The 27,513-nt window shown below is 40.8% G+C and overlaps 1 protein-coding gene across 1 annotated transcript in view; it reads left to right on the forward strand.

Annotated features, from left to right (window-relative positions):
* C12H12orf75 (chromosome 12 C12orf75 homolog) overlaps window positions 1–27,513 on the forward strand; it is a 98,868-nt gene that overhangs the window by 65,066 nt on the left and 6,289 nt on the right. Inside the window, exons 3-4 of the mRNA XM_067010023.1 lie at window positions 10,278–10,302; window positions 27,267–27,302. Of these exons, the coding sequence (XP_066866124.1) occupies window positions 10,278–10,302; window positions 27,267–27,302 (61 nt within the window). The remainder of the gene's footprint in view (window positions 1–10,277; window positions 10,303–27,266; window positions 27,303–27,513) is intronic.

Here is a 27,513-nt window from a genome sequence, read left to right on the forward strand (position 1 = left end):
GCGTTTGCTATAGTGCAGGGAGCTTTTGCTTTCTGTGTGGTTTTCTCTGCTCTCCGTCCCCACCACTCTCTCACTCGGCAATCAGATTCTCTATCCGTTTGTTTTTCCTTGAATGTATTCTCTAATTAGGCCGAGACATGAACACCCTTGCATTTGAACTGATGATCCACAACAGGTCAGTCGTTTCCTGTATACAGTCATACATGTAGATTGTTGAGCAAGTCTGTAATGTAAACCAGAAAAATCCTATTTTATGTGAACCAGAAAATCCCTTCAAAGTTTGCACGGTTCCAAATATCTACAAGAGCCTATTTCGATGCAGGCTATTTTGCAGGCTGTAGAAGCTTTTTGCAGAGCAGAGTCATTTCAGAAGTGTTCTGCTCATGGTAGTTGATTGAATTGGTGAGTTGTAGGTTTTTTACCAGAGATGTGTAACTGGCAGTTATCTGACCATAACTTAGCTTATTACTAGAATGTTTCTATAAGGGTTCTTCTGTTATTTATATAGTAATAGTCTGAGGAGGCATGGAGGAGGAATTTAACAATTCTTTATCCTATTTTATCAGTGTACCCAGGGAGTTACTCTAATTCTTTTGGGTCCAATTACTTAGGTTAGTTATCTCCCTATCCTCAATTAGATAGGTAATTGCATTCTCTTCTTTTACTGTAGCTGTATGGTCTGGCCTTAATCTACATCTGTAAATGGTTTGGTAGTATTAAAATTCTTCCACCCTGCTCAGCATTAGTCCAGGCCATGTGTGTGTGGGGGAATAATATAAAATTTTACTGATATCATCAAAGAAGTCATTAATATCTTGTGCTACTTCCCCCCAGCTCACTTAGGTCCCAGCCCCAGCATCCTTCTTTCTGTTCTTTATGCTGAACTCATTCTTGTTTTCTATCTGTTTGGAACACTCTTTGCTGGAGAGCTGATATTTTGTTAATTTATTTATTGTCTTTTTTGTTCCCCATCCCCAAAGGTAGCCCTCATGAGAGCCTCGCACATCTTGTTCACAGCTGGACCCTCAGCCTCTAGACCAATATCCAAACTTTCAATGGAATTTTTAGGGTCTTAAAATTTTTTCTTTTGTTGAATGAATAACTATATTGGGGAAACAAAGGTGTAAAATTGAGTCCTAAATTTTCATCATGTACCCTGTGACTGATGTAACACTGGAGGGAATGAAATAAAACCATAAGCAATCAGGGAAGCCTGCTTGGAGGAGGTGGGACTCGATTTGACTTTGAAGAATAGGTAGGATTTGAATAAGCAGAAAACGGAAGGGAGGGCATTTTTAGAGCAGTATGAAAACATAGGGACAGAAATGGGTTTGGTGCATTTCAGGACAGTGAGAAGTCTGGCCTGACTGGGTTAGTAGTTCATGTTGATTGCAGGGCGTCGGAAGTAAGAACAGTTAGGATGGGGGTGAGGAGGACAGAGAGGCAGGAAGGCCTCAGAATTGAGAGGAAGCACTGGAGCCAAAAAATCCTAGTTTGAATCCTGCTTTCATCATTTATCAGCTGCATGACCTTGGGCCACTTGCTTAAACTGTCTGTACCTTAGTTTCCTCAGCTGTAAAATGGGAGAGTAGTTATAGAACCTACTCAAGATTAAATGAGTTAATATATGTAAAGTGCTTAGAGCAGTGCCTCATATAAGTACTCAGTATGCTATTTATTATTAATATAGGGAAAGACATTCATGACTGGTGTAGAAGGAAAGAGCGAGCATGTAGAGTGGCGTAATTTAACGCTGTTGTCAGGAGTGAGTGAAGTGAGAAGGCCGTCGGTGAGTGATGGAGGTATTGATGTCAGGGACCCCTGGAAGCCAGCCAAGCTGAGGATGGGCTGCATGTGAGGGAGGAAGGGGAAGGGAGAAGGAAAAATGAACCCAAACTGTTAAAGCCTGGGCGACTGGAAGGAGATGTTACTTCCTCTAAAGGAAGGTAAGAGGACGCAGGCGATCCATATACTCTTGGGTGTACCGCGTTGGACGTGATGTGAATGATGAGGGGTGTGGAAACGCCTCTGCTCAGACAGTTACCACTGATGCAGCAGAATCAGGAGGTTCACTTGTTCCAACTCCCCAGAATCGACGTTGCAACCATATGAATGGTTCACGAAGGTGACCCAAGTGAATTACCCAAGTTCTGCCATGAGCCACTTACAGCTCAATCTAGACATGGCTTAAATTATAGCAGCTAATTGTCAATGTGTTACTTTATGTCTGTACTTATATGGCTACCTTTATTTATTAATTTTTACCTGCTGAAAGCATAGCTACTCAGCAAGGACAACCTGTAAGCAAAGAGATTTTCTGTAAGAGCTTCCACGTTCATTAACATAATTTTATTTGCAGTAACATGGATGGACCTAGAGGGTATTATGCTAAGTAAAATAAGTCAGACAGAAAATGACAAATACTCTGTTATCACTTACACGTTGAATCTAAAAAATGAAACAAATGAATAACTATAACAAAACAGAAACAGATTCACAGATACAGAACACAAACTAGTGGCTGCCAGGGGTTGGGGGTGGAGTTACGGGTGAAATAGATGAAGGGGATTAAGAGGTACGAACTACCAATTATAAAATAAGTAAGTCACAGGGATGTAAGGTACAGCACAAGGAATATAGTCAATAATATTTTAATAAGTTTGGTGCATAATCTATAAAAATATTGAATCCTATGTTCTACACCTGAACTATAATATTGTAAGGCAGCTATACTTTAAAAAATTATATTTCTAGGTATTCCCTGGTGGCGCAGTGGTTGAGAGTCCGCCTGCCGATGCAGGGGACGTGGGTTCGTGCCCCGGTCCGGGAAGATCCCACATGCCGCGGAGCGGCTGGGCCCGTGAGCCATGGCCGCTGAGCCTGCGCGTCCAGAGCCTGTGCTCCGCAACGGGAGAGGCCACAGCAGTGAGAGGCCCGTGTACCGGAAAAAAAAAAAAAAAATTATATTTCTAGGACACGTTGACCTGAATTTTTTTCTCCATTACTGAAGAAATGACTTATGAATCTGTATCTCTTATTGGCTTATTAAAAAATAAACACTGCTTTAGATGAACTAAAGAGCTGTTGTTCTCCTTCTTTGGGACAAATTGAGACTATGACATAGTTTTAGAACTATTATGGGTCAGAGGAGATGTAGCAAGCTGTCAAAATTAGAGGGAACTCTATTTATTTTTCTGTAGTTATGTTTATACAGTTCTCAGAGGGATGTTTTTCTTTTATAAAACAAATAAAGAGTAAAATGTTTCTGCATATTTTTATTATTTCCCATGAGAGCCATAATCATTTATATTTCTGATTATTTATGCTGAAAGAAGAGTGATTTGTAAATCTTTAGTACCTTTTAGAAATTCTTCATATACATAATTTTATTTTTTGGTGTGTGTGTTTAAATTATCACTACTCAGTCTGAACAAAGAGACATGATTTAATATGTAATTTAGCAATTCATTTACTTGTGAATATTTCCAGTATGTTACATGAAAGCTATAAAGTGCATAGAGAACAGTGATGAAAAAGGCATTAATAGACTGTATTCTCTAATGTACAGATATATGTGACCTTTTAAAAGAGATAAATATTTTCTTTGTATTAGCATTTGGCACATGTAAGGAAACTCATAACAATAAATGTATGACTGAACAATATTGAAAACATACTGGGCAGTACAGCTCATTCTTTTTAACTTATAAGACTGATTAGATTGCAAAGGAACATCTGTCTATAGGAACCAAGATGTTATAAATATCTACTTAATATCACTGAACTGATGTAGTATCTTACAGCTGGCCTTCTCATGCACAAGGAATAAAATTTTGTCTGTGTTTGCAGAATGTATGATATGTCATATTAAACTTAATTCTCCCCCAAGATTAATTTTGCTATGTATTTCTTTTCAAAAGGGACTTCCTCTTTTTTGGAGAGGTGGAGGAGGCCAGGGATGAGAAGGTGTAGTGGGTTGAATGGTGACCTCTAAAAAGTTATGTTCACATCCTAATCCCTGAAATGTGTGAATGTTATCTTGTTTGGAAAAAGGGTCTTTGCAGGTATAATCAAATGAAGAATTTTGAGATGAGGACATTATCCTAGATTGTCTGGGTAGGCCCTAAATCCAGTGATAAGTTTCCTTATAAGAGACAGACGAGGAGAAGACAGAGATACAGAGAGAAGGTGGTGTGAGGACAGGTGTAGAACAGAGAATGCACTATGTGGCCACAAGCCAAAGAAAGCCAAGGAGGACCTACTGCCACCAGTTGCTAATAGGCCTAGAACAGATTCTTCCCCGGAGCCTCTGTAGGGAGTTGGGAACTCCGGACACCTTGATTTTGTACTTCTGGCCTCCAGAATTCTGAGAGCACGTATTTCTGTTGATTTAAGCCACCCAACTAGTGGTGATATGTTACAGCAGCCCTGTGGAACTAATACACAAGGCTTTTTCTGCACTTGTTCTGGGAATGGGATAAAATAAGAAAATATAATTTACAAACTATACCTGGAGTGTAAATAATTATTTGCTGAAGCAAATGCAGCACATTTTAATCTTGGTGTGATTCATAAAGCATTTCAAGGTTGTTCAGGGGGTACCCGATTTTTATAAAACATGAAGAATATCTGAGAGGTTTATTCCCTCCAGATGCTATCCACTTCTCCAGTTCTCGGACACCAACTGGGCTGTCCTACCATCCGGTTCAATTCTCATGCTCCTACCTGGAGTTAGTGTCTGTCACCACAGGTTTGAGGGCTCAGTCCCCCGAGATGGTCTCACCTCAGATGCCAGTAGCAAGGATCAGGTCCCCAGCTTACTTGCATTGCCATCTGACTTGGCAGCAAATTTGGGGGTTCTCACAGCCCCCCTCCTCAGATTTGACAGTTTGCTAGAATGCCTCACAGAGTTCAGGAAGGCACTTTCCTTACTGGTTTAAACATACCAGTTTCTTATAAAGGACACAAATGAACAGCCAGATGAAGAGGTACAGAGGACATGTTAAGGGTCTCAGGGGCAGGGGTCTCTGTCTCCATGGAGTTGAGGGCCGCCCCCTCCTGGCACATGGGTGTGTTCAACTCAGAAGCTCTCTGAACCCTGTCCTTATAGGGGTTTTTATGGAGGTTTCACTACATAGGCATGACTGTTCAAATCATTGGCCATTGCTGATTAACTGAATCTCCAGCCCCTCTCTTTTCCCAGGAGGACAGGGAATAGGGCTGAAAGTTCCAAGTTTCTAATCAAGCCTTGCCTTTTCTGGCGACCAGCTCCCGTCCTGAAGCTGTCCATGGGCTGCCAAGAGTCTCCTCATTGGAATGAAAGAGGCTCCTATCACCCCTATCTCTCAGGAAATTCCAAGGGTTCTAGAAGCTCTGTGCCAGGAATGGGGAACAAAGATCAAATATCTTTCTATGACTCCTCAATATCAGATTAAGTTTTTTAAATGTTTAAAATAAATTGAATTTGCTATGCATTTTTAAGTGAGTGAGGCTTTTGACTTGGAGAATCATGAATACAATTTTAAAATCTTTTGACGAAAGTATTGATAAAAGGTATAGACTTCCCTAGCGGTCCAGTGGTTAAGACTCCACGCTCCCACTGCAGGGAGCACGGGTTCGATCCCTGGTCGGTGAATCCCATGTGCCATGTGGAGTGGCCAAAAAAAAAAAAAAAACCAACGGTATACATAATCACGGTGAAGTGAAGTGATATTGTGAACAAGCAATAATCTTTAAGTGTTAAAGAAACAGTTACATTCAGAAGGAAATATTCTTCTTGACATACCCTAACCATTTACAATTTTTGTCACTGGAACTGTATATGATACTTTTCTAAGAGCAGACCTTCCCCCCTTCTACTTTTTAGGAAGATATTTAAAATTATAATTATCAGCACTACAATTTAGGAAAATAGTCATTAACTCTTTTGACTGACAAAAATTCTAATGGTCTATATATTTTGTGGTGCTTTTATGCCACAAGAAACATTTTTTACCTTGCCTCCCTTATATTAAGGTACCACGGCTATGTTCAAATAGTAAAGAGTCATTTTGGCAGGAAATGAAGTGGTACTAACAGGAACAAATGTTCTATCCCAGACGGCTTGAAAGAAGTAGCTACACCACTATAAATATTTGTTCAATAAATGATGAATCACATGAACCATAAACATAACTTAAAGCAAATGGGATTTTGGCACTGTCTGAATAGTTGTAGTCAAAGGACCTTTTGCATGAATTATCTGGAGAAGAACTCTCCGTCTGGCTAATTATAATCAATACATAGGTGAAGTGTGATTAAAATGTTGCACTGAGGGTAATCAGAATTTTTCTTCTATTTCTAATAATTTTATGATTTTATACTTTTGCAGAACAAAGAGATATTTCACATTTTATATGCCTAGATATTCTGATAGTTTTGCTGAGGGTTTCAACAATTACAGTCGTCTTTTTTTTTTTTCCTTTTTCTCTGTGAAGCTGTGTGTCCGGAGTCGTGTCCTACCTGCCCTGCTTATAAGCTTATCATTAACCTCCTGCTACCTTGCTCCTAAGAAGATGCATACCTTCTTCCCTTTTATAAAGATGGAGTGTATATTACAATCATATGTATATACTGGATTTAATGTTTTTGACTTCTTGGCCTCCTTCACTTTGCAGTTATTAAATAGACGGTGCCCTTTAAATGAGGGACATTTGAGAACAGAAGAAATGGCCTGCTGACTTCCTTCTGGAAGGTAGTACCTGGCATCTGCCTTGAGCCTGCTGGGACGTTAGATGGTGAACCCAGCAGGGAAGAGGCCGCAAGGGTGCCTGGAGCCTGGTGCAGTCAAGGTGAAGTGGATGCAGGGTTGCTGGTAGCTTATTAAAATAGGTACTGAGGAGACAACGCGTGGCTGTTTTGAAGCGAATTTCACAGCCATTTATTGTACTTTGTCCTCTCAGCTGCCCTTGTCGGCCCAGTATTAGCAACTGAAGCTGGGTGAACTAGTGACTGTCAAACAAATACTGGAGCAGGAATTTTACTTGGGTCTCCTGCCCTCCAATTCCACGCTCTTCTTCCCCTGCCACCCTGCTGCCATTGCCTGAGACACAGCAGACACTTCTGTCTGCTGTGCCCTCCCCGTGGATTGTGCTCGATGGCCCTTCATCTCTAAAGGCCCAGCACTCATGACCCGTCATGATCGCTTTCTTCTCTCTGTAAGACATCACAGAATCAGTTCCCAGCACCTCCGGCTCTCCCTTCCCCTGAGTGCAGCAACTCCCCAATCATTCCCTGTCCTTTTCCTTGAAAATGAAAATAAGAAAATGAGGATATTTATTTTCTTTTTAGACTTTCTTCCAGATTCTCATGCTTGTTTTGACTCTGAAATAAAACATTCATTTTTATGGGTTTTTGGTGGCACTAAGCCTTTATTTTTACCTATCGAAACACTCCACTGTTCTTATGTTAAGGCTTTTAAAATTTTAGGATTTTTTTTTTTTTTTTGGTTTTATGATCTCAGATTCCAAAGCAGTTTTTATTTATATAATTTTAATGAGAATTGTGGAACAGAAATGTTACTCTTCCCTGAGTAAAGACTCAAGTTTGTTACAAAGTTCAGGTTTGGTCAAAGCCTTAAAAGAATTTATTTGAGACATAGTCTTGATTACCTTTATGCTCTGCTTTGAATTTGCAGAATTATAGATCCTAGATTAATATCACTGGGGTACAGTTCTTACAATTTTGGCAATAACTTTTTTGCAGACTTATTTATTTTGTAGCACATTTTCCTTTATTTTCTCACCTCTGTAACTTGTGCAGAAGTTAATTTAATTCCCATTTCATAGATATGGAAATTGAGATATTAAGGAAAATGTGACTGCTAATAATAACAACTTAGTGAGCTATTTTTATGTGCCAGACTTTGTGCTGTTTACATCTTTTTATAATTTTTAAAATTTATTAAATTTTTTTTACTGAGGTGTCATTGACATATAACATTGTATTGGTTTCAGGTGTACAATGAAATGATTCCGTATTTGTATACACAGTGAGATCATCACCAGAATAAGTCTAGTTACCATCTGTCACCATGCATAGTTAACTCTTAGGATTTACTGTCTTGGCAACTTTCAAGTATACGCTACAGTATTATTGACTGTAGTCACTGTGCTGTACATGACATCCCCATGACTTATTTATTTTAGAACTGGGAGTTTATATCTCTTGACCCCTGTCACTTGTTTGCCCATTCCCTAACCCATCTCCCCTCTGGCAACCACCATTCCTTTCTCTGTATCTTTGATTTTTGTTTTGTTTTGTTTTCATTTGTTTTGTTTTTTTAGATTCCACATATAAGTGAAACCACATGGTATGTGTCTTTCTCTGACTTATTTTGCTTAGCATAATTCTCTCAAGGTCCATACATGTTTTCGCAAATGGCAAGATTTCCTTCTTTTTTTTATGGCTGAGTAGAATTCTATTATTCTAGCCTCTTATATATATATAGGTATATCTATATATCTCTCACATCTCCTTTATCCATTTATCCAGCAATGGACCTTGTTTTCAATCTTGGCTATTGTGGATAATGCTGCAGTGAACATAGGGGTGTATATATCTTTTTGAATTAGTGTTTTTTTTTCTTTGGATAAATACCCAGGAGTAGAATTGCTGGATCGTATGGTAGTTCTATTTTTAATTTTTTGAGGAACTTCCATACTGTTTTCCGTAGTGGCTGCACCAATTTACATTCCCACCAACAGTGTGCACTGGTGTCCCCTTTTTTCCAGATCGTTTATCAATACTTGTTATTTGTTGTCTTTTTGATAGTAGCCATTCTAACAGGTGTGAGGTGATATCTTCTGGTTTTGATTTGCATTTCTCTGATGATTAGTGATATTGAGCATCTCCTTTGCTGTGCAGAAGTTTTAAAATTTGATGTAGTCCCACTTGTTTACTTTTGCTTCTGTTGCCTTTGCTTTTGGAATCAGATCCAAGCATTAATTTCCAAGACTGCTGTCAAGTAGCTTACCACCTGTGTTTTCCTCCAGGAGTTTTTATGGTATCAGGTCTTACATTTAAGTCTTTAATCCATTTTGTGTTAATTTTTGCGCATGATGTAAGATAATAGTTTAGTTTCATTCTTTTGCATATGACTGTCCAGTTTTCCCGACACCATTTATTGAAGAGACTGTCCTTTCCCTATTGTATATTCTTGCCTCATTTGTTGTAAATTAATTGACCGTGTATGCATGGGTTTATTTTTGGGTTCTCTAGTCTGTTCCATTGATCTGTGTACCTGTTTTTTTCCAGTACCATACTGTTTTGATTATTATAGCTTTGTCATATAGTTTGAAATCAGGGCGCATGATGCCTCCAGATTTGTTCTTTCTCAAGATTGCTTTGGCGATTCAGGGTCTTTTGTGGTTCCATAGAAATTTTAGGATTATTTGTTCTATTTATTTGAAAAATGTCATTAGTATTTTGATAGGGATATACATCTTTTAAAGAACTTCACAATAACCTTTGAGAAAGGTATTCTTATTTTCCTCATTTGACACAAGAGAGGAGTGAGGTTTTAAGAGATTAAAGGATACTTAATGCCATGTGGCTTGTAAAGTTGGAACCAAGTTCTGTATTGTTCAGGTAAGGCTATTAGGGGGAGGAAGTGCAGATGGAACTGTGCTGTGGGCAGAGAATCTGTGTTAAGTGATAGGACTGGGGTCCAAAAGAGATGGGTTGTTTTTGGCACGTGAGTGGGAAGCAGAAATGAGAGGGTTCAGTAGCAAATAGAAGCAGAATTAGAAATGTATGTTACTCCTTTTGGAGCTGGGCTGGCATCCTTGAGTCTTGCTAATTCATTTAGGACATCATCTCCATTTTGTCTTGTGACTTTGCTTTACTTTATGATTAGTACATAGTGTGACTTATAACAGTTCCATGTAGGTACTAGCTTAGAAGGTATGTGGCTTAGAAAAGAAAATATTTCTCAAATCTGTCAGTTTCCTAATCTGCTCATCTGTAAAATAAGCAGATTAGTTTGGGCGGTCTGTAAAATCCCTTTCAGAAACAACACCTTATAATTTATAGGAATTGTTAAAAATGGGCAGAATAAATTCTAAACCAAAGATTTGGATTTTATGATTTTCCTGCTCTCCTTTTCTTTTTTTAAGATGATCTTTCAAAAAATCTCAACTCATCTCTTATAAAATATTATTTTAGTTGGGTATTGGGCTTAAGATTTTTGTAGCAGTACTATCAAGATAATGGAAAGCTATCTTTTTCTTTTTTTCTAGGCCCTGCAGGAGCAGCTAAAGATGTGTAAGTACTTAATATTATGATTTTCTAAACTCTTTCTGAGGAAGACACTGTTTTCATGGTTATGACCTTTAGATATGTAGGTTTGGCTGAAAAGACATGGAAGTACTTTCTGTACTGAGCACAAATTAAGATTATCATTTGGTTTATAACTAAAGGGCTATTTGAAGAATGGGTTTATTTGTGACTTTTCATTTTAGCATTTCAGTTGCCCTAGCACTTTAACTCAGAATTGTAAGAAAGGGAAATTTAAACTCTGTTTCTGTACCAGCTTGTGTAGAGAGTTCTTCTAATTGCAAGCAAGTGATTATGGGAGAATTAAGCACCTAGCTCCCATGACTATGCAACATCTTAGAGTTTAGCCCATGAGGAGGGCCTAGAGCCAAGCATTTACCAAATGCACACTGAATCGTTTTAAAGTCGATAATTAGACATTTGAGTGAATGTATATGACCATTCAAGGTAATCAATATTGAGTTGAACTTCAGACCACAGGACCCTTTCAGTGTTTCCATAACGCCCCTTCTTTGCATCCTCCTACCTCAAATCTAGGTATAGTAAGGACTTTGCAGTAGTTCACTATTTAAGAGTGTTTGTGGCACGGGAAACTGTATTCAATATTCTGTAATAATCCATAATGGAAAAGAATATGAAAAAAATACATAACTGAATCACTTTGCTGTATACCACAAACTAACACAACATTGTAAATCAACAACTATACTTCAATGAAAAAAATAAATAAAAATAAAAATCAGCAGTTCTGGAAGAAAAAAATAAAGTGCCATTAGGGAGTTGGACATTGGGATTGGGGGAGGGAGAAGGTGGGGATGGAGAGCCCCAAGAATGACAACAACAAAGAGAGTGTTTGCGGTCACTCCGTGGATTGTGGAATCAACCTCTGCCCGAGCCACCCCAGCTGGTTTGGATGTCAAGACCGATGGTGCCACACACACACCAAGAGGGTAGGAAGAGATGTGTTGCTCACATAATGAGGCTTTCTGGGGAGAGCAGAGTGGCTCCCGAACTGGTCCATTCAGTCTGAGTGAAGGAAGGGGTGAGCAGCTTTGGTTTTTATTGGGAGTGGGGCTGGGGTGAGGGCTCCTGCGCATGGGCAGAGGAGTGCCTGGCTGTATCTTCCCCGCCAGCACACATGTACGAGTTCCCAGCTCTCTTAAAGGCTTTCACAGCTGGGGCAAATGGAGTGGTGGGCCTTAAAAGCTTCTGTCAAAAGCAGAGTCAGACTTTTTTTTTTTTAATTATAAAAAGGAATCCGGAGAAGATTAGAATAGGGTTGTAAAGTCTTTGGGGAATTAAATAAGCTTTTTATGTGGGACTTTCTGTACAAAGGAGGCAGTATAGAATGCTTCAGTGTCCTGGTTGCAGTGGCTGAGTTTATTACCAAAACGTTTAGCAACAATGTGTTCAGCATCCTTACCTGTTCCTGTTGTCAGCAGTATCTGGGTCTCTCTTCAGTCTCTCCCTCCCCTTTCTATATGTTGTTACCAGATTAATCTTCCCTGCCCTTTTAGGCCCTCCACTCGCAACTTTTGATTAGTCTCCACTGCCCACGGGATTGAGCCCAGAATCCTTTGGGAATAGGAAGGCCCTTTAGGTTTCAGCCTTTAGGGGGAAGGAAACCCTGCAGTTAAGAGAGTGAATGAGGCCAAGGACCCAGAGGTGAGCTGAAGTCCTGCTCTGAGACCTCTCTCAGCATCTCAAACTGACCTCCTGTTTCCTGTCTTGGCTCCTTGTTTTTTTTTTTTTTTTTGCTGTTCCCTCTGCCTGGAATGACATTTTCCCCAATTCTGTCTGTGAAAATTCTATCTATTCTCCTGGGTTTATATCTTATTCTTTACGAGAAGAACTTCCTGGATCTCTCTACTGGATATGTCTTCCTCTTCTGAACTTTTACAGCAGCTTGGACCTGTCTTACGATATGTCGTATTGGGCTTATAATGTTATTTATCTCCTTGTCTTTTCTCTCTTGGGAATTGAGAGAAGTCCCCTCTAGTTAATAGTATCGTGCTGTGGACATAGTGTTTAACAAATGAATTCCATCATTTCTCTTTACGGAGAGATTGATTTCATGACTTCCTCTTTCTTTCAGAAGCATGGAAATTTCTAAGAAGATTTAGTGATACCTTTGTGGACATTTTGTCAACATTAACTACTCCAGGACATGAGATGCTATTTAACTGCTTTCTAAAATCCTGAATTCTCTAGAATTTAAACTTTCTGTGACTTTGTATACCTCATAGTTTCTATAACTAAAAAGATAGAATTTTACTCAATAAATGACCCTTTAAAAATAAATATGGTAAATTTAATTGGAAAAAATTGAAGAATGTTATAGTATTATTTTTCCTTGCACAAAAGGTATATTCAAATACTTTTAAAAGAAAAAATCAGAAGCTATAGATTTATAAATCTTGACTGTAACATTGGGGGGGTGCTATGAAATTAGGGGGTGCCATGAAAGGAGCTAAGAAATTAAGACAATTTAAACTTATATTATGAAGATTTAAATTTTTTCTTTTTGTTTTAAATCTGAAGACACTGATTTCAAGGCAGAAGAAGTGGCCAAGCTCACGTAATGGATGCTAAGAGTACAGAACTTCAAATAGGGCAACCACCATAATGTACAGACCACATAAAAGTCTTTGGGGGGGAATTACGATTGCTTTTTAGAAGTCAGAAACGTTATGATTACTCCCTTAATATATAATAAAAATCAGTTCTCTAGGGAAGGTGTGGGATTTTTACCATATCTCCACTTACCTGTTTATTTGCCTGTTTTCTATAGGCAAGAAGCCAGGATTTAATAACAAATAAAATGATATTTCTGCCCTAAAGTAGGTCAGTGGCTACTGGGGACCAAAATGCAGTGTGATTTTAAGTGTTAATTATTAAAATAGTCAAAATTTAATGCTTGTCTGGGTCTTGAAGGGTGAGCAGGAGTTTGTGTAGGAAGGAGAAGAATGGCAACCCAGGGCAGGAGAAAGAACACGAAAAGAGGCACATGGGTACAGGAGAGCCCCAGCTCTTCTGGGAAGTCAACCAGTCTGCCCTGAGCCTGTGGTGTAGGCCCAGCAGAGGTGGAAGATGAGGCTGGTGGGCTGGAGGCGGCCTGTGGAGGGCCTTTGGTGCCAGGCCGGTCATTGTACTTGATTTTTATATGCATTCAAGAGCCATTCAGAATTTGAAGGTGGGGAATTACAAGACTGTGTTGGAGCTTTAGGGTGATGACTCCCAAGGCAGTGGGCTATGTGAGATGGGGGAGGGGTGGAGGCACAGGGGATTCATGGCGCTGAGGCCGCGAGAGGGTTGGACAGCAGACAGGGCACCGGAAAGGAGCAGAGGTGGTGTGTTCACGGTGCTCCCGGACATACAATTGATAAGACCCGTTGAGTGACTGAATGGGGAAGTTAAAGGAAAGGAAAATCTGAGGTAAAGATGACCCTGTGGTTTCAAACTTGAGCCAAGGGAAGGGATGGCTGATTATCCAAAGAGATCACATGGGCTAAAGGGAGAAGAGAAGCCAGTGCATGTAGAGTGACAGCCACACAGGTCCCTTGGGAGACTGTGGTTTCAGTTGGGTGATGTGAGTTCTCTGATGGAGTCAGGGTGAAAGCGAACTCAGGAGTGAGGAAGTGATGCCTGGTCTTTTGTTTTACAACAAAAAGGCAGTAAGGGATGGAGAGATGTTAGTAGCTTAAAGAAGAAGCATATTTTAAGAAATACATTTCTTTTTTTTTTTTTCGGCCACAGCGTGTGGCTTGTGAGATCTTAGTTCTCCAACCAGGGATTGAAACCCATGCCCCCTGCAGTGGAAGCACAGTCTTAATCACTGGACCATCAGGGAAGTCTCAAGAAATATATCTGTTATACAAGGAATACTAAGGAAATTCAGAAAGTATGGAAAAGCATTTTTTTTTTAAAAAGAAAAAATCAGCTATTATCCTCCCACCAGAGACAATCATCATTAATATTTTACACTGTTTTCTTCTGTTTCTTTGTGATTATTTCTGCCTAGTTATGTGTATGGATGATTTTGTATATTGAAGTCTGTTTTTCTTTTTCTATTTATTTTTTACATGGAGGAGAGGTAGGTGTACCCATAGGCAAAAGGGCAGGAACAAATTGACTAAGAAGAGCTGAGGGTAGTTTGGGGAGGGGTTATCTGTGTGACTGAGGGAATAATCAATGTACATAGATCCTAGGACATGCAAGCAGGAGTAAAAACATAGAAGGGTCCCCTTAGCAACTTGAGATAAGGAGGAAAGCATGGGTGAAGATATATAGAAATTTAATCATCATAAGACAGACCCACATGTATATCAGGGAATGAGACTTTCTTTTTTCTCTCCCTCTCTTTTAAAAAATAAATCACAGTACACTAACATGCAGAACAAAACAGAAGTGAATTCAATGTGATGACATTTGGCTATTTTCACAAACCTGCGAATCAACCATGCTTTTATTTTATTTCAGCGAATTATCTTAGCTATTTGGCACAAATAGGTCGTGTTGGGATATTTTTGGTTGGAAATGGCAGAAGCCCAGCTTAAACTGGCCTAAACAAACAAACATAAAGGAATTTATTGGCCTGTGTAACGGAAAACTTCCAGGGGTTAGGCCTTAGTCACAGCTGGATCCAGGTGATAGAATGACAGGAAGAAACTCTCTCATCTCTCCTATCCTGTTTTTGGCTCCATGCTGAGGCAGCTTTCTCCCAGTGGTGATGGAGATGGCCAGTTTCTATCTCATCAGCTTAATAATTCCTGTAGAAAAAAAGCTTCTCTTTCCCCGTAGTTTGATCAAAAGTCCTAGGGCTAGGCTTTCCCTGGCTAGGACTTGGGGTCAGGTGCCTCTCCCTGAACCAGTCAGTGGGCCAGGGGAACGTGGGCTCTCATTGGCCAGGCCTGGGTCACGTGCCCACTGCTGCAGCCAATCAGTGTCATTAACCTCACCTAACCATATAGCTAAACAGTGGGAGAGTGGTGATGCTGTTACCAGAATGGGAGGGAATTATAACTGGGCAGGCAGAAGAGAAGCAGCTTCTCCATGTAGGTCACCTTCCATGTAATTTCAAAAGAATCTCTTGATTTTTAAGAATACATATATTCTATATATATGAATTTTCCAAATATATGTTGAATAACAAGTTGACTCAAATTTAATGTCTGCTGTTGAACATAAAAGCTCATGGCCACTCAATTTAAACAAGGTTATTCAAATACTTCTTTCACTTAAAACTTGTAAAGTGATATTTCATTAAGAGTTTATTCTGGGCAAAGTAATTTTATTGTTATGGAAGGTAACAGCTATAGAGAAAAATATCTTGGAATGAGTTATCATAAAACACAATGAAGGGACTTCCCTGGCAGTCCAGTGGTTGAGACTTTGCCTTCCAAGGCAGGGGGTGTGGGTTCAATCCCTGGTTGGGGAGCGGAGATCCCGCATGCCCCGAGGCCATAAAAGGCCAAAATATAAAGCAGAAGCAATATGGTAACAAATTCAATAAAGACTTTAAAAATGGTCCACATCAAAAAAAAATCTTTGAAACAACAACAACAACAAAAACATGCTGAAGCTCTGTCTTTTTTTAAAACATGAAATTATGTATCTCTAATCTTGAGTTTCCTTGGAATTTTTTATAAATTTCTCGTGTCATATACACCCGTGTCAGCTGAGCCCTCTCCTAATTACAAGCCTGAGGGTATCTGATAGCCTTGTTTCTCCTCTGTGACATGGCAGGCAAGGCTGTCTTCTGAAGTGAGGTAGCATTGAAAAATTCTACCCGTCTTCTGGGGTGGAAGTAGCATTGAAAAAGCATGCATTTTGGAAGCAGGCAGACCTGTGTTTAAACTGCCCTCCATCCTTTACTAGCTGTGTGATATTGTGTCTTTAATCTTCTTATCCGTAAAATTGGGATAATAATAACCGTTCAGGGTAACCATCTTCATCATTATCCTCATCATTCTCAATTTTAATAGCTCATCTTTATTGAGAACTGCATACCATAGAGTGATTTCCAGCACTTGAAGTACATTATCTCATTCAGTACCCCCAACAGGCTGATGAAGACAGTGCTGCTCTTTCATTTTACAAATGAGGAGATGGGACACAGAGAGGTTAAGTAACTGCTTAATGGTTATGATGGTTATTAGTACAGTATATTCAGTTCCTAGGATAATACTTGGTATTATGTGTTGCTATCCTGCTCCCCCATCCTGCCCCCCCCCCCATAAATGGTAGTTAGAATTATTAGGTGGTTTAAGGGTTGTTGAAAAGATCTGGCAGTGCCTCTGTTATGAATCCCTGATGGCAGAAGACCCAGTGCATTGAGGGCCTTGCTGTGGTTAGAAATCTCACATTCCCATTGGTTGCCCATCAGTACATGGTCAGATTTTCCTTGACGGGACCCAGTGGAATAAAAGCAGGCAGAGAAGCAATTAAGTGGGTTCATTCAGGGATAGAGAGGGGTTGATGGTGACCAGCAAGTATGGTTGAAATGCTTGACTGCAAGGCACGTGCTAGAGAGAGGGGGAGGGGAAGCCCTAAGGGGCTGGTGAATGGGGAGAGCTGGGAGCATGGATGGACTGGAGGCTTCTTGGGAATTGTGGGGAGGGGAGAAAGAAGGATTTTTTTTTTTTTTTCCGCCTAAGGAGTGGGATTGTCTACTCTAAAATATCAGAGGTGAAATAATTGCAGGAACTAAGCTCCATGGAGCACCCCTGGGATTAAGTTCTTAGAGCAGCAGTACAAGTTGCTGGGATAGAGGAAGTCAGCAAAATGTGAAGCAGGAGGTCGTTTAGGTGGTTTTCATGGGATTTAAAATTGTCCAAGGTAAGATGGTTAGGAAGAAAACTTTTTGAGTCAGGGCCAAAATGTTTAGTGCATCCGGGGCTGTTATGGCCTGGCTGATGCCAAAGAGGAGAGATTTTGAGTGAAAATGAAATTGGCCCCATCTGAAAGAGTGCTTTGGGGAGGTTGGGAGCATTCTGGCTCTGTCTCCTGTTTGGAGACCCTGGACAAGGGAAAACAAGTTACTTATTCCCAAGGGTTTGAGAAAAGTGATACATCTGGGAAAAGCAAGATTTCTTAAAGGGGAGAACACTCCTGCCTACTTTGTAGCAAAGGATACTTCTACAGCCAACGTTGAAGTAATCCAGCACTATGTGCTTCTTAGAAGGAGAACAGAAGAGGGGTAGGGAAATTGCAATTTAATTCTTGATCCATTACCCCATACAAAGAGCAAATGTCGCTCATGTTCTCCGGTAATACATTCTGGAAGAAAGAAAGGGGCCCATCCAAGGAGAGAGGCTTAAAGCTAACTGTCCTAAGAAGTTTTGAAATTGTGAGGACATGAATGAGATTACATATAGGCCCTAACAGTCAATGATAAAATGTTAATTCTGTCCAATATCATATGTAATTAAATGCTTGGTAGAATTGATTGGAACCTCCGTGAAAAGGAGGGGTCATCATAAAAATATATTATAGAGAAAATTAAATGATTCCACTTTATCTGGAGGATGGTAGTGTCAATGGAAGTAAACATTGTCAATTAATAAGCTTATTCCAAAAGATGATCATGAATGGTAACTAAAAATAGATCATTGGAGCTACACGCATGAGCTCCTGAGGTTTCCATATTGAAATTGTACCGTTTACAAATCAAAATAAGTTTGGCCTCTGTAGTGACACTGCAAATATGGAAAAAGGCTGCAGCCTGTTTTTCTGCTTTTTAGATCATTGCTAATAAGAATAGCTCTATATTTAGAACATTTTTGTTGATGAATGAGTGAAAAATAAATCCTTTCTTTGTCACAGAACTATATCGTTCTGGAAGTCTAGGCCAGTGAGAACGTTTTGAATTTTCAGGCACCTGTAGCCACCATGCATGAGGAGATACTAATTGGAGTGGCTAGTGGCTGCCTGATGTTTATCATCTGTGTTTGTTCTAGAGAATGCATATAATGTATCCATGCCGTGGTTCCATTATTTTACCTTTGAAACCTTTTTTGTAGGTCACTTGGGACAGCTATTTTGTACAACCCAGAAACCAAGCAAATATTGTGAGGAAAATATTTTGACATGGTAATGTGCTACTGAGGAAGAAAAAAGTAGTGGTTTATATTTACTATGGTAACTCCGAATAAGGTCTTGCTTCATTGAAGTGATGTTATTGATAGGATGGTGACCATAGTGGTATAAATTGATTGAAAGGTTTATGTGTTCTGTGTGGATAGTTAGTTTTAAATAGGTATATGCACAAAATACATTAATGAAGAAAAGACAGGCAGAGGAAAGCCAGCCAGCCCCAGAGAGCAACTACAGACATGGAGCTGGTTTGGAAGTGTCTCATCGTCTGGAAACTTGACTTAAAAGAAGTCAGAGCTTTATGGTTAAAGAGAAATTCAGTGTCTCTGGTTCATTTAGGAGAAGGTCTGCAAAGCTAGTAGGAAGTAGATGGGTGTGCAGTGACCTAGAGAATCTGGATCAGTATAAATACTTGAGAAGTGTGAGGAGAGTACCATGCCGGCTTCCCAGGAAGTAGGCTAGAAGTATTTGGTGGAAACTCTGAGATATAAGAAAGCAGTTTTGAAACCAATGGTTGCTTTTTTTTTTTTTTTTCTTTTTCTGACATCGCCCCAAATTGGGGCAACTTTGGTAAGATAGGGATCACTAAACACTATATCGCTCTGCAAAGGTGTGTCATTTTTTTTAGACATCTTTATTGGAGTATAATTGCTTTACAATGGTGTGTTAGTTTCTGCTTTATAACAAGATGTGTCATTTTTAAACTATCACCTGAGGATTTAGCTTTTCAGAAATCCCCAAAGTGGGGGGAAATGATGGACTGGTGTTCTACCCTCAATCACACTTGGCTCTGCAAACATTTTTATGAATGCAGTGGCCGAAAGTCTGCGTCAGAGACTGGGAGCATGTGATCTCACTCCAGGAGATTATCGTGAGACTCAATGGGTGGCTTTCACTTCGACCCATTCTTTCTCCTCCAACACCTGTCCTTTGACAAAAGAAGCTAAATCTTTGTTAACATAGAGAGACCCGATGGTAATTAAATGCCCAGTGTATTTTTTAAACCTGGTCCCAAATTGTTAACATATGCTCCATGGTTCTTAGGAAATGTCCTTGCAGTTTAAAAGTTTTTTTTCAAAAGATGTGATGTGACCTTTTGATTAAACAATATCGCAGTATTACATTTTCTTTCTAAATGTGACATCACTTTTCACAAATTTTCAGATGCTGTATATGCCCAGAAATAAGACACTGTCTTGAGACCAGAGAAAGCAATTTACCAAGAGGCTTTTGGTCATGCTTTCCCTGGAAAAAAACAAGTTTATTACGCAAGTTTACTCTGTAGAGTAGTGGCTCATGGGGATTTAAAAATGGAGGAACTACTTGCTAAACTTACTCTAGGTCTGTTAGTACCTCTTCGCCCCTTTACTCTTTGGACCCGAGAAGTAAGTCTTCCTTCTAAAATGTGTCCTGGGCACACCTGTGAAACAGACCCTGTTTATACCCGACCCCCAGCTCTTAGTTCCAGCCCCTCCCCTGGGGCCCGGCCCCCTCTTTCACGTGCCTCTCCCTTCATTGACACTGAGGCACACGTGATGGATAATAGAGAAGTTGAATTTGTAACTTTAGCCAACAGGTAAAATTAAACTATATTTAAATCCTAGCCTTTCCAGACCCTTAAAATTATTCAAATGTGTGGTTGCTTACACCACTGAGTAAAAAAAGCCAGCCTGCCTGCCTCTTTACACCACCCCCCACCCCGCGCTTCCTCTTCACTTAGTTGGGGATGCCAGAAATCAAGGGGGGCCGTGACTTTCTCATCTTGTTACATTTGCCGTGATATTAAGGCATTAAGACTGTGTCAAGTGGCCGGGCTTTCTCTGTTATCTGTTTTAGATTGAGTTACACGTTGCAGGGAGTAGTCTGTGGCCATTTAGTCCCTGGTTAGAGTAGAGACAGCTGTTGTAGCCTCGCCTATTTCCCATTTCCTCTCTCAAGAGCACTAGACTGGGCTAAATTAAAACTGAGGTGAGGGCTTCCCTGGTGGCGCAGTGGTTGAGAATTCCCCTGCTGATGCAGGAGACACGGGTTCGTGCCCCGGTCCGGGAAGATCCCACATGCCGCAGAGCGGCTGGGCCCGTGAGCCATGGCCGCTGAGCCTGCGCGTCCGGAGCCCGTGCTCCACAACGGGAGAGGCCACAGCAGTGAGAGGCCCACGTACAGCAAAAAAAAAAAAATTGAGGTGAAGCAAATGATGAAGAACATTCTTTCTCTCCCCATCTTTGCCAGCCAGAAACTTTCTGTTTTCCTGGCAAGGCCTTTGAGAATGGGGTAGACCGGCTGGGTAAGAGGCATGGAATTGGGTCCCCTCGCCTGGGTGACTGTCTTGTTAGGGGGTGCTTGTCCTCCTCAGGACCTACTGCAACCACCCCTTATTGCTACGGGACCCGCACATAGAATCAGATCTCAGGATGCTCCCACGGGACAAGCACAATGTCTGACCTGGGAGGAAAGAGCTTACACGGCAAAGTAATTGCAGGCTTGTGCATTTTCTTCTACCAGAATCCTCAGGAATGGGTATGGAAATGGCTTCTAAGGGTGTGAGACCAAGGAGAAGCAGGGTATGCTGAGACTGAATTTATTGATATTGTTGTATTTAACAGAGATTCCAGATTTAATTTAGGTGCATGGCTAGGGCTCTTAACAGTTTAGTCAACTTGGTTGATGAAACTAAACTGAAGGAGCTTATGCTCTCTCCAGGGGAGGAGTATGTCAGAACTTCTCTGGTGTGATGGAGAGGAAGGAATCCAAAGGCTTGAAGAGATAGGAAAGCTGGTGTGAATTTCTCAAGTGTGAGCTGCTCCCCACTGCAGAGGAGACTCCCTTCCCTAGGAGGCTGAGCAAATTGAGAAACACATAGTGAAGGGAGGGTCCAAGATGATTGTCCTCTATAACATGGCTATGACAGTCGGGAGATGCTGCCCTTGAGATGGGTTCTTTGTTTCCTTGGGTGTGACGGGATCCCAGAGAAGCAGAGACCAAGAACTGAACCCCCTAAGACAAGGCGGGCACACTCGCCATAACAGACAGCAGGGATGAAGAGGCAGAATGTTTCATCCTGGAAGGAATTTTGATGAGAGCTAGTTGATCACGGTCTCCCTAGGGATAGATAAGAAGGATGGCCATCTAAGGATTCATTTTCTCCCTCTGTATATTTTATAAGAGGAAGACTTCTGGTCTGTGAGCCAGAAAGCTAAGCTGAGTCATCACAATGGAAAGGCACAGCCTCTTAACCCAGTTTCCAGACCCAAGTCAGACTCAGAGCAATTAAGGCCACATTCCCTTGAGGGAATTTTAAACATGGCCACATGTATGTACGGTAGATACTCTTTCACGTCTTTCCCAAAGGATTTGTGTTCATTTGCTAGAGCAACTGTGTCCAGAACAAAAGGAAGTACCTGGACCTTTTAGAGATTTCTAGGCACTGGCTCTGAGTTGCTGTTAACACCTGAGGACCCAAAATGCCACTATGGGCGATCAGTCCATGTGTGGGCTTATAGTGGTCAGGTGAAAAATGGAATTTTGGCTAACCTAAAAATTGCAGTGAGTCCAGTAGTCTGCAGATCCCATACGCTGGTTATTTCCTCAGTTTGTGAGTTCATAATCAGAGTAGGTGTATTTGGCAACTGGAAGAATCCCCACATTGGCTCTCTGACCTGTGAAGGAAGGGCTGTCTTGGTAGGAAGGGTCAAGTAGAAGCCTATGGAATTTCCCTTCTATACCAGAATAATATACAAAAAGGAATACTGCATTCCTGGTGGAGTTGCAGAAATTGGTGCCCTCATCAAAGACTTGAAAAAATGAAGACATTTCTCATGTCTCCTTTTAACTTGCCTCTTTGGCCCATGTGGAAGGCAGATTTATTTTAGAGAGTGACTTTGGATTCTTATAAACTTGATGAAATGATGATTCCAATTTCAGCTGCTGTTCAAGGTGTGGTATCTTTATTGAAAACACTCAACATAGCCCCTAGCTCCTGTTTTGCAACCTTTGGTGAATGCTTTACCTCTGAACCGGTTTGCGAGGATAACAGAAGCAGTTTGCTTTTACCTGGCAAGGCCAACAGTATACCATCACAGTCTTGCTGTTCATCCTCTATTCTGCAGTAACTTGATGTTACTGATGTCCCACAGCACGTCATACTGGTCCAATACACTGCTGACATAGTAATTGGGCCTGATAAACAGGAAATAACAGGTACTTTATTTTTTATTTATTTATTTATTTATTTATTTTTGTGTGTGTTACGCGGGCCTCTCACTGTTGTGGCCTCTCCCGTTGCGGGGCACAGGCTCCGGACGCGCAGGCTCAGCGGCCATGGCTCACGGGCCCAGCCGCTCCGCGGCATGTGGGATCTTTCCGTACCGGGGCACAAACCCTTATCCCCTGCATCGGCAGGCAGATTCTCAACCACTGCGCCACCAGGGAAGCCCATCTTCCCTATTTATGGTAGATTCAGGGGTGTTCTCGTCCCTGAATCCCTTCATTCAGTGCCTCTGCCTGTAGGCACCTGGGCACTGACTCCTGCACTGCTTCAGAACTATTATTTAGAAGTGGATTGCTACACTAGGAGATTTCTCCTGGTTGAGGTATGTTCACTTGCTTCTTGTCTAAAGGGGCAAAGAGTACGGGTGGGCTGAGTTTGTGGAGATATTTGGACCAATTAAGTCCTGAGCAGTGCGGTCTGGCATCTTCCAAATCATCTCCTGTGAATCGGCCTCCTTTTCACTTTGTCATTTCCAGCATGGACTAATTCAATCTTCAGTCTCTGTTTTCTAAGGGAAGACTCCAGGGTGAAGATCTCATTCTTTGCCTTTAGTACCAGCAGAAAATAGGACCATGATGTCTGTGACTGAGGGCCCTCCAGACTCTGTCAGCGGCTGCTGTTCCCGCCAAGGCGGAGTCCGTGTGGCTTTCTGTCCTGCGCTTCCTCCCCACTTCCTTCCCTGCTTCAGGAACAAATCTTGTGATCTGTCAACAATCACAGCTGCAGGCTGCACAATAGCCACTGCCCTTCCACTAAAGCTGTAGTGACCAGAAAAGAAAAATAATCGAGTCCCTCGTGAAAAACAGTGGCTCATCCAGGGGCTCCATGGTGGGGGGTGATCTGGCCCCAGCGCAGTTCCTAGCCGGATGCTCTGGATTGGCAGCGTCGGAGAAGGACCACAGGCTATTTTCGTTACTTTAGAAACTGAACGGAAATCTGCACGTGCCTACAACGAGGCTGCACAGGCTCTACGTTAGCAAAACATAAGATTTATTTGCCTTGGAATTGAATTACACAAACACCCTGTGGGAACCATCCCATGCACATCAGAGGCTCCCGTTGGCACTTGTATGTCTAAGGAAATTATCAGCAAGTGAGATAGTAAGACCAGTTGATAACAAAATCTTTCAAAATATGTTTTGTGAGGGGAAACAAGTACAGTGATTCTTGAAAGTGGTGTACAGGTTGGGCAGCCCAGGTGTTCGGACAGCCAGGCCATTACTCAAAACTTGAAAATCTCCCCAGGGATTAGAATCCTAAAGACTGAAGTTTCTTGCTAAGTTGCTTAGCTGTCAGATAAATTTATCACCCCAGTTTTGAACTGTCCCGAGATAATGTCCACTTTCTATCGACAAGAAACACCCTTTCAAGAGAAGTTGGTCCCCACAGCAGAAGGTATATTTTTTGGATGCCCATCTGGGGTCACTAGTAATCATGAGACAATTTCGCCAGCTTTTCAGGGCCTGTGACTTAACATCTCTGGGCCTTCCTTTTACCAGGAATCTTTGTTGCTGCTTGAGGAACCATTTCTTCTTCGAATGCTACAGCCTGTTTAGTCGGGGCAGGACCACATCACCCTGCTGGGAGGATGCTGTCTTCCTGGACAGGACAGGGCAGCACTTGGCTCTCAGGCAGCTAAATACAGTGGCTTGGACCTCTCTGTCGCAAGGAGATTTGGTTTAGACCAACCACGGTTTTCCGATTTAACCTCAATTTGAAACGGGTTGTCCAGATGAATAGAGTCTAATGTAACTGCTGATCTGGAGAGGTTTTCTATTGGAATAAAAATGATTTATGTAGCCATTCAGCAAGTTCTGCAAAGATTGATTGTCTCTGGCAGCATAGAGGTTTAGGTCTAATGCTATCGAAACACTGACTAAGACTCTTCTGCCATCTTGTTTCCCTCTTATAAGTGGGATGGTAAAAATCAGAGAGATCCAGCTTGGGAGGTGGGGGTGTTTCCCTGATACGAGTTAGCATGGGCTCACAGTGTATGAAGCAGGAGCTAGAACCACACAACCCGGGCTTTGAATTCTGGCTCTATTACCTGGCCTTGTAACCTTGGTCCTGCTGCTACACCTTTCAGAGCCTCAGTTTTCCATCTTTAAATGTGGCTGATACCCATCTTGCAGGAGTGTGGTGAGGATTAAAGGAAACAGTAGAATCCTACGAGCAAAGTGCCTGGTGCAGTTACACAAGCAGGTTGTGAGACAGGGGTGAGGCTCAAAGCTTTTGCAAGAGTGGTACAGAGGCAGTGCCCACTCCAGGGGAAGCCAACATGTCGGTTTGTCACCGGAAGTGTTTTTGACTTTCACATCTTCCTATCTGAGAGGCAGAGTGGTGAATTAGAATGTGGAGCATGTTTTTCATGTCAGATAGATGGGGTTTCAATGTTGGTCTTGCGTATTTGTTAATTACCTGGCTCTCTGAACCTATTTCCTCAGATGTAAACCCTCAGAACTGTTGAGAGGAGTAGCACTGATGCGTGTGAAGTGTCTGGCACCGTACCTGACACACAGGAAGGACTCAGTGATGATGCTGTTTTCACCCATGTAGTCTTTAGTCTCCAGTCTTTGTATCATAGAATAATTGTTTGTGGAAGGAAGGGAGCATGTAGACAGACAGGCATTATAACTTACTTAAAAGTTTAAAAGAACGGACATCTGAAAAGTCTTTATAAATGGTATTTTTAAAGATTTAGTAATATCTCTGAAGCTTAATTTGTTATCCAATAAATATGACAGACACATTATCATTTCCTGCAAATCAGATGCATAAGATTGTTGATTAATTTTATCAAGGAGAGCACAGTTGGGTTTTAGGGCATTGAATAATTTATGAGAGATAATAGATTAAAAATAATTCACTGTTTTTTTACATTTGGGGAAGTTAAATATATTTTAAAACACTGAATAAATCCTTAAGATGGATTAGGCAAAAGGGGAAAGATTTAAAATACACAGAGATGTCATTGGATATGAAACGAATATCTGTGAGAAAAAATGAGACATTGTATATGTCCAAATCTGCCAGTTACAGCTTCACAAGCAATTTCATCATAATGTTGGCCATTCAGAACCAGAGTAAACAGTTCTGATCATCTTGAACGAGTTTGCCATCATCATTTTTCCTAGTATCTGTACTAGCGGGTTATAAATCCATTTTAATTAAAACTGGTAAACAGCACCTGAAAGTGTTATACCACTTCAGTAAGCATAGCACCAGTTCTAATACAGTATGACTTTGACACCTTTGAATTAAAAAACGATCCAACTTTAGCAAGAGATAAATGAAGTTGATAATTAAAAGTGGGTTATGGGCTCAATTTGGACAAATTAGATTGCAGGGTGGTTTTTGCCCTCTATTGGAGTATTTTCTATGTGCATGGCCAGTGTTTAACAGATAATTTCCAAATCTCCGCTTCCTTTCTCTATAGACTTCGGCTTTACGGGCTGTTGCAATGAGGCAGAATCTCATGTACATATATACATTCACAGCTTTTAAATGTGTGAAACCATGATATGACAATCCCTGCAATTAAAAGATTCAGTGAAGCTGTTTAGATGTTTTCAGTCTGCTTTCTTCTTAACTGAAGCCCCTTATAATTACATGTTGAGTTCAGCGAGATACATTTGAATCTTTTTTTTTCTTTCAGAAAAATAACTAATGTATACTAGCTAGTACTTCAAGGTAAGCTTCCTGATACTCCTAAAAATATGCCAAGGAATTCTATTAGAATATGGATTCCTCTTATTCAAGGAAAGATACTGTGCATTTTAAAGTAGTGATTCCCTCTAGAAATTTCCTTTGAACATTTCCCTCTTCTCTTTGCAGTAGATCATGTATAAAAGAGCTGTTTTTTTAAATAAAAGAAAGTTAAATTGACTTTAACTCTTTTTTCACTAAAGAAATCTTTCATACCTAGAATTGTGCTGCTGAACTGGCATAAGAGACACAAACTCATAGTGTGTTAGGACTAGAAGGGACCTTGGGCGTCATCTGGTCGACCCCATTATTTTACAGATGAGCTACAGGCCGGCAACTTGGCCACAACCTGTCACACAGGAAGCGAGTGGCACAGCCAGACAAGAACCCAGGCTTCCTGACACCCAATTTATGTGCTCTTTCCAGTCTTGGCTGCCCTCAGGTTTTTTGTTTTTGTTTTTTGTCCCTCGAATTAGTGTTTTCTGTATTTTTTTTTAATTAAAAAATTTTAAATTGAAGTATAGTTGATTTACAGTGTTGCGCCTATCTCTGCTGTACAGCAAAGTGACTCAGTTATACACATATGGACATTCTTCTCTTTATATTCTTTTCCATTATGGTTACCTCAGTTTTTGATTTTGTTCAGCAATTGGACTTGTTGGCATTTGATGGATTTGTGCTTTCTCGTAAGTAGAAAACTGCCAATTTCTTAGTGTATAAATGATTGAGGTGAAGAGAGAATCCTGTGTTACAGAAATACTCGATGGAAGAACTTGAGATAAACAAAATTGGCTTTAACTTGTCAGTCCCTCTTTTCTCAGAGCCAGAAATGAAGTCTTTGACTGTGTAACCAAACGGCTCATAGCAAATGTTTTTGACCTTTTAGAACAGAAGAATCAATAACAGAAGATGACAAGAGGAGGTATGTTTGGTGTTGAAGCTACCTTCAATTTGAATAATTTTGGTCCCACCTCATGGATTTAATTTAACATGAATTAATTTAACTCATGCATTTAATCGACCACTGTAGCACATTGCCAGTAATACAGATTCCGCCAGGAAAACTTTTGGCACAGAGAATACAGGTAGGAGCATGCAGTGTGATAAACATCTTGCCCCAGGGACCATAATCT

Source organism: Kogia breviceps, chromosome 12 (genome assembly GCF_026419965.1).
Source record: "Kogia breviceps isolate mKogBre1 chromosome 12, mKogBre1 haplotype 1, whole genome shotgun sequence".
NCBI lineage: Eukaryota > Metazoa > Chordata > Mammalia > Artiodactyla > Physeteridae > Kogia > Kogia breviceps.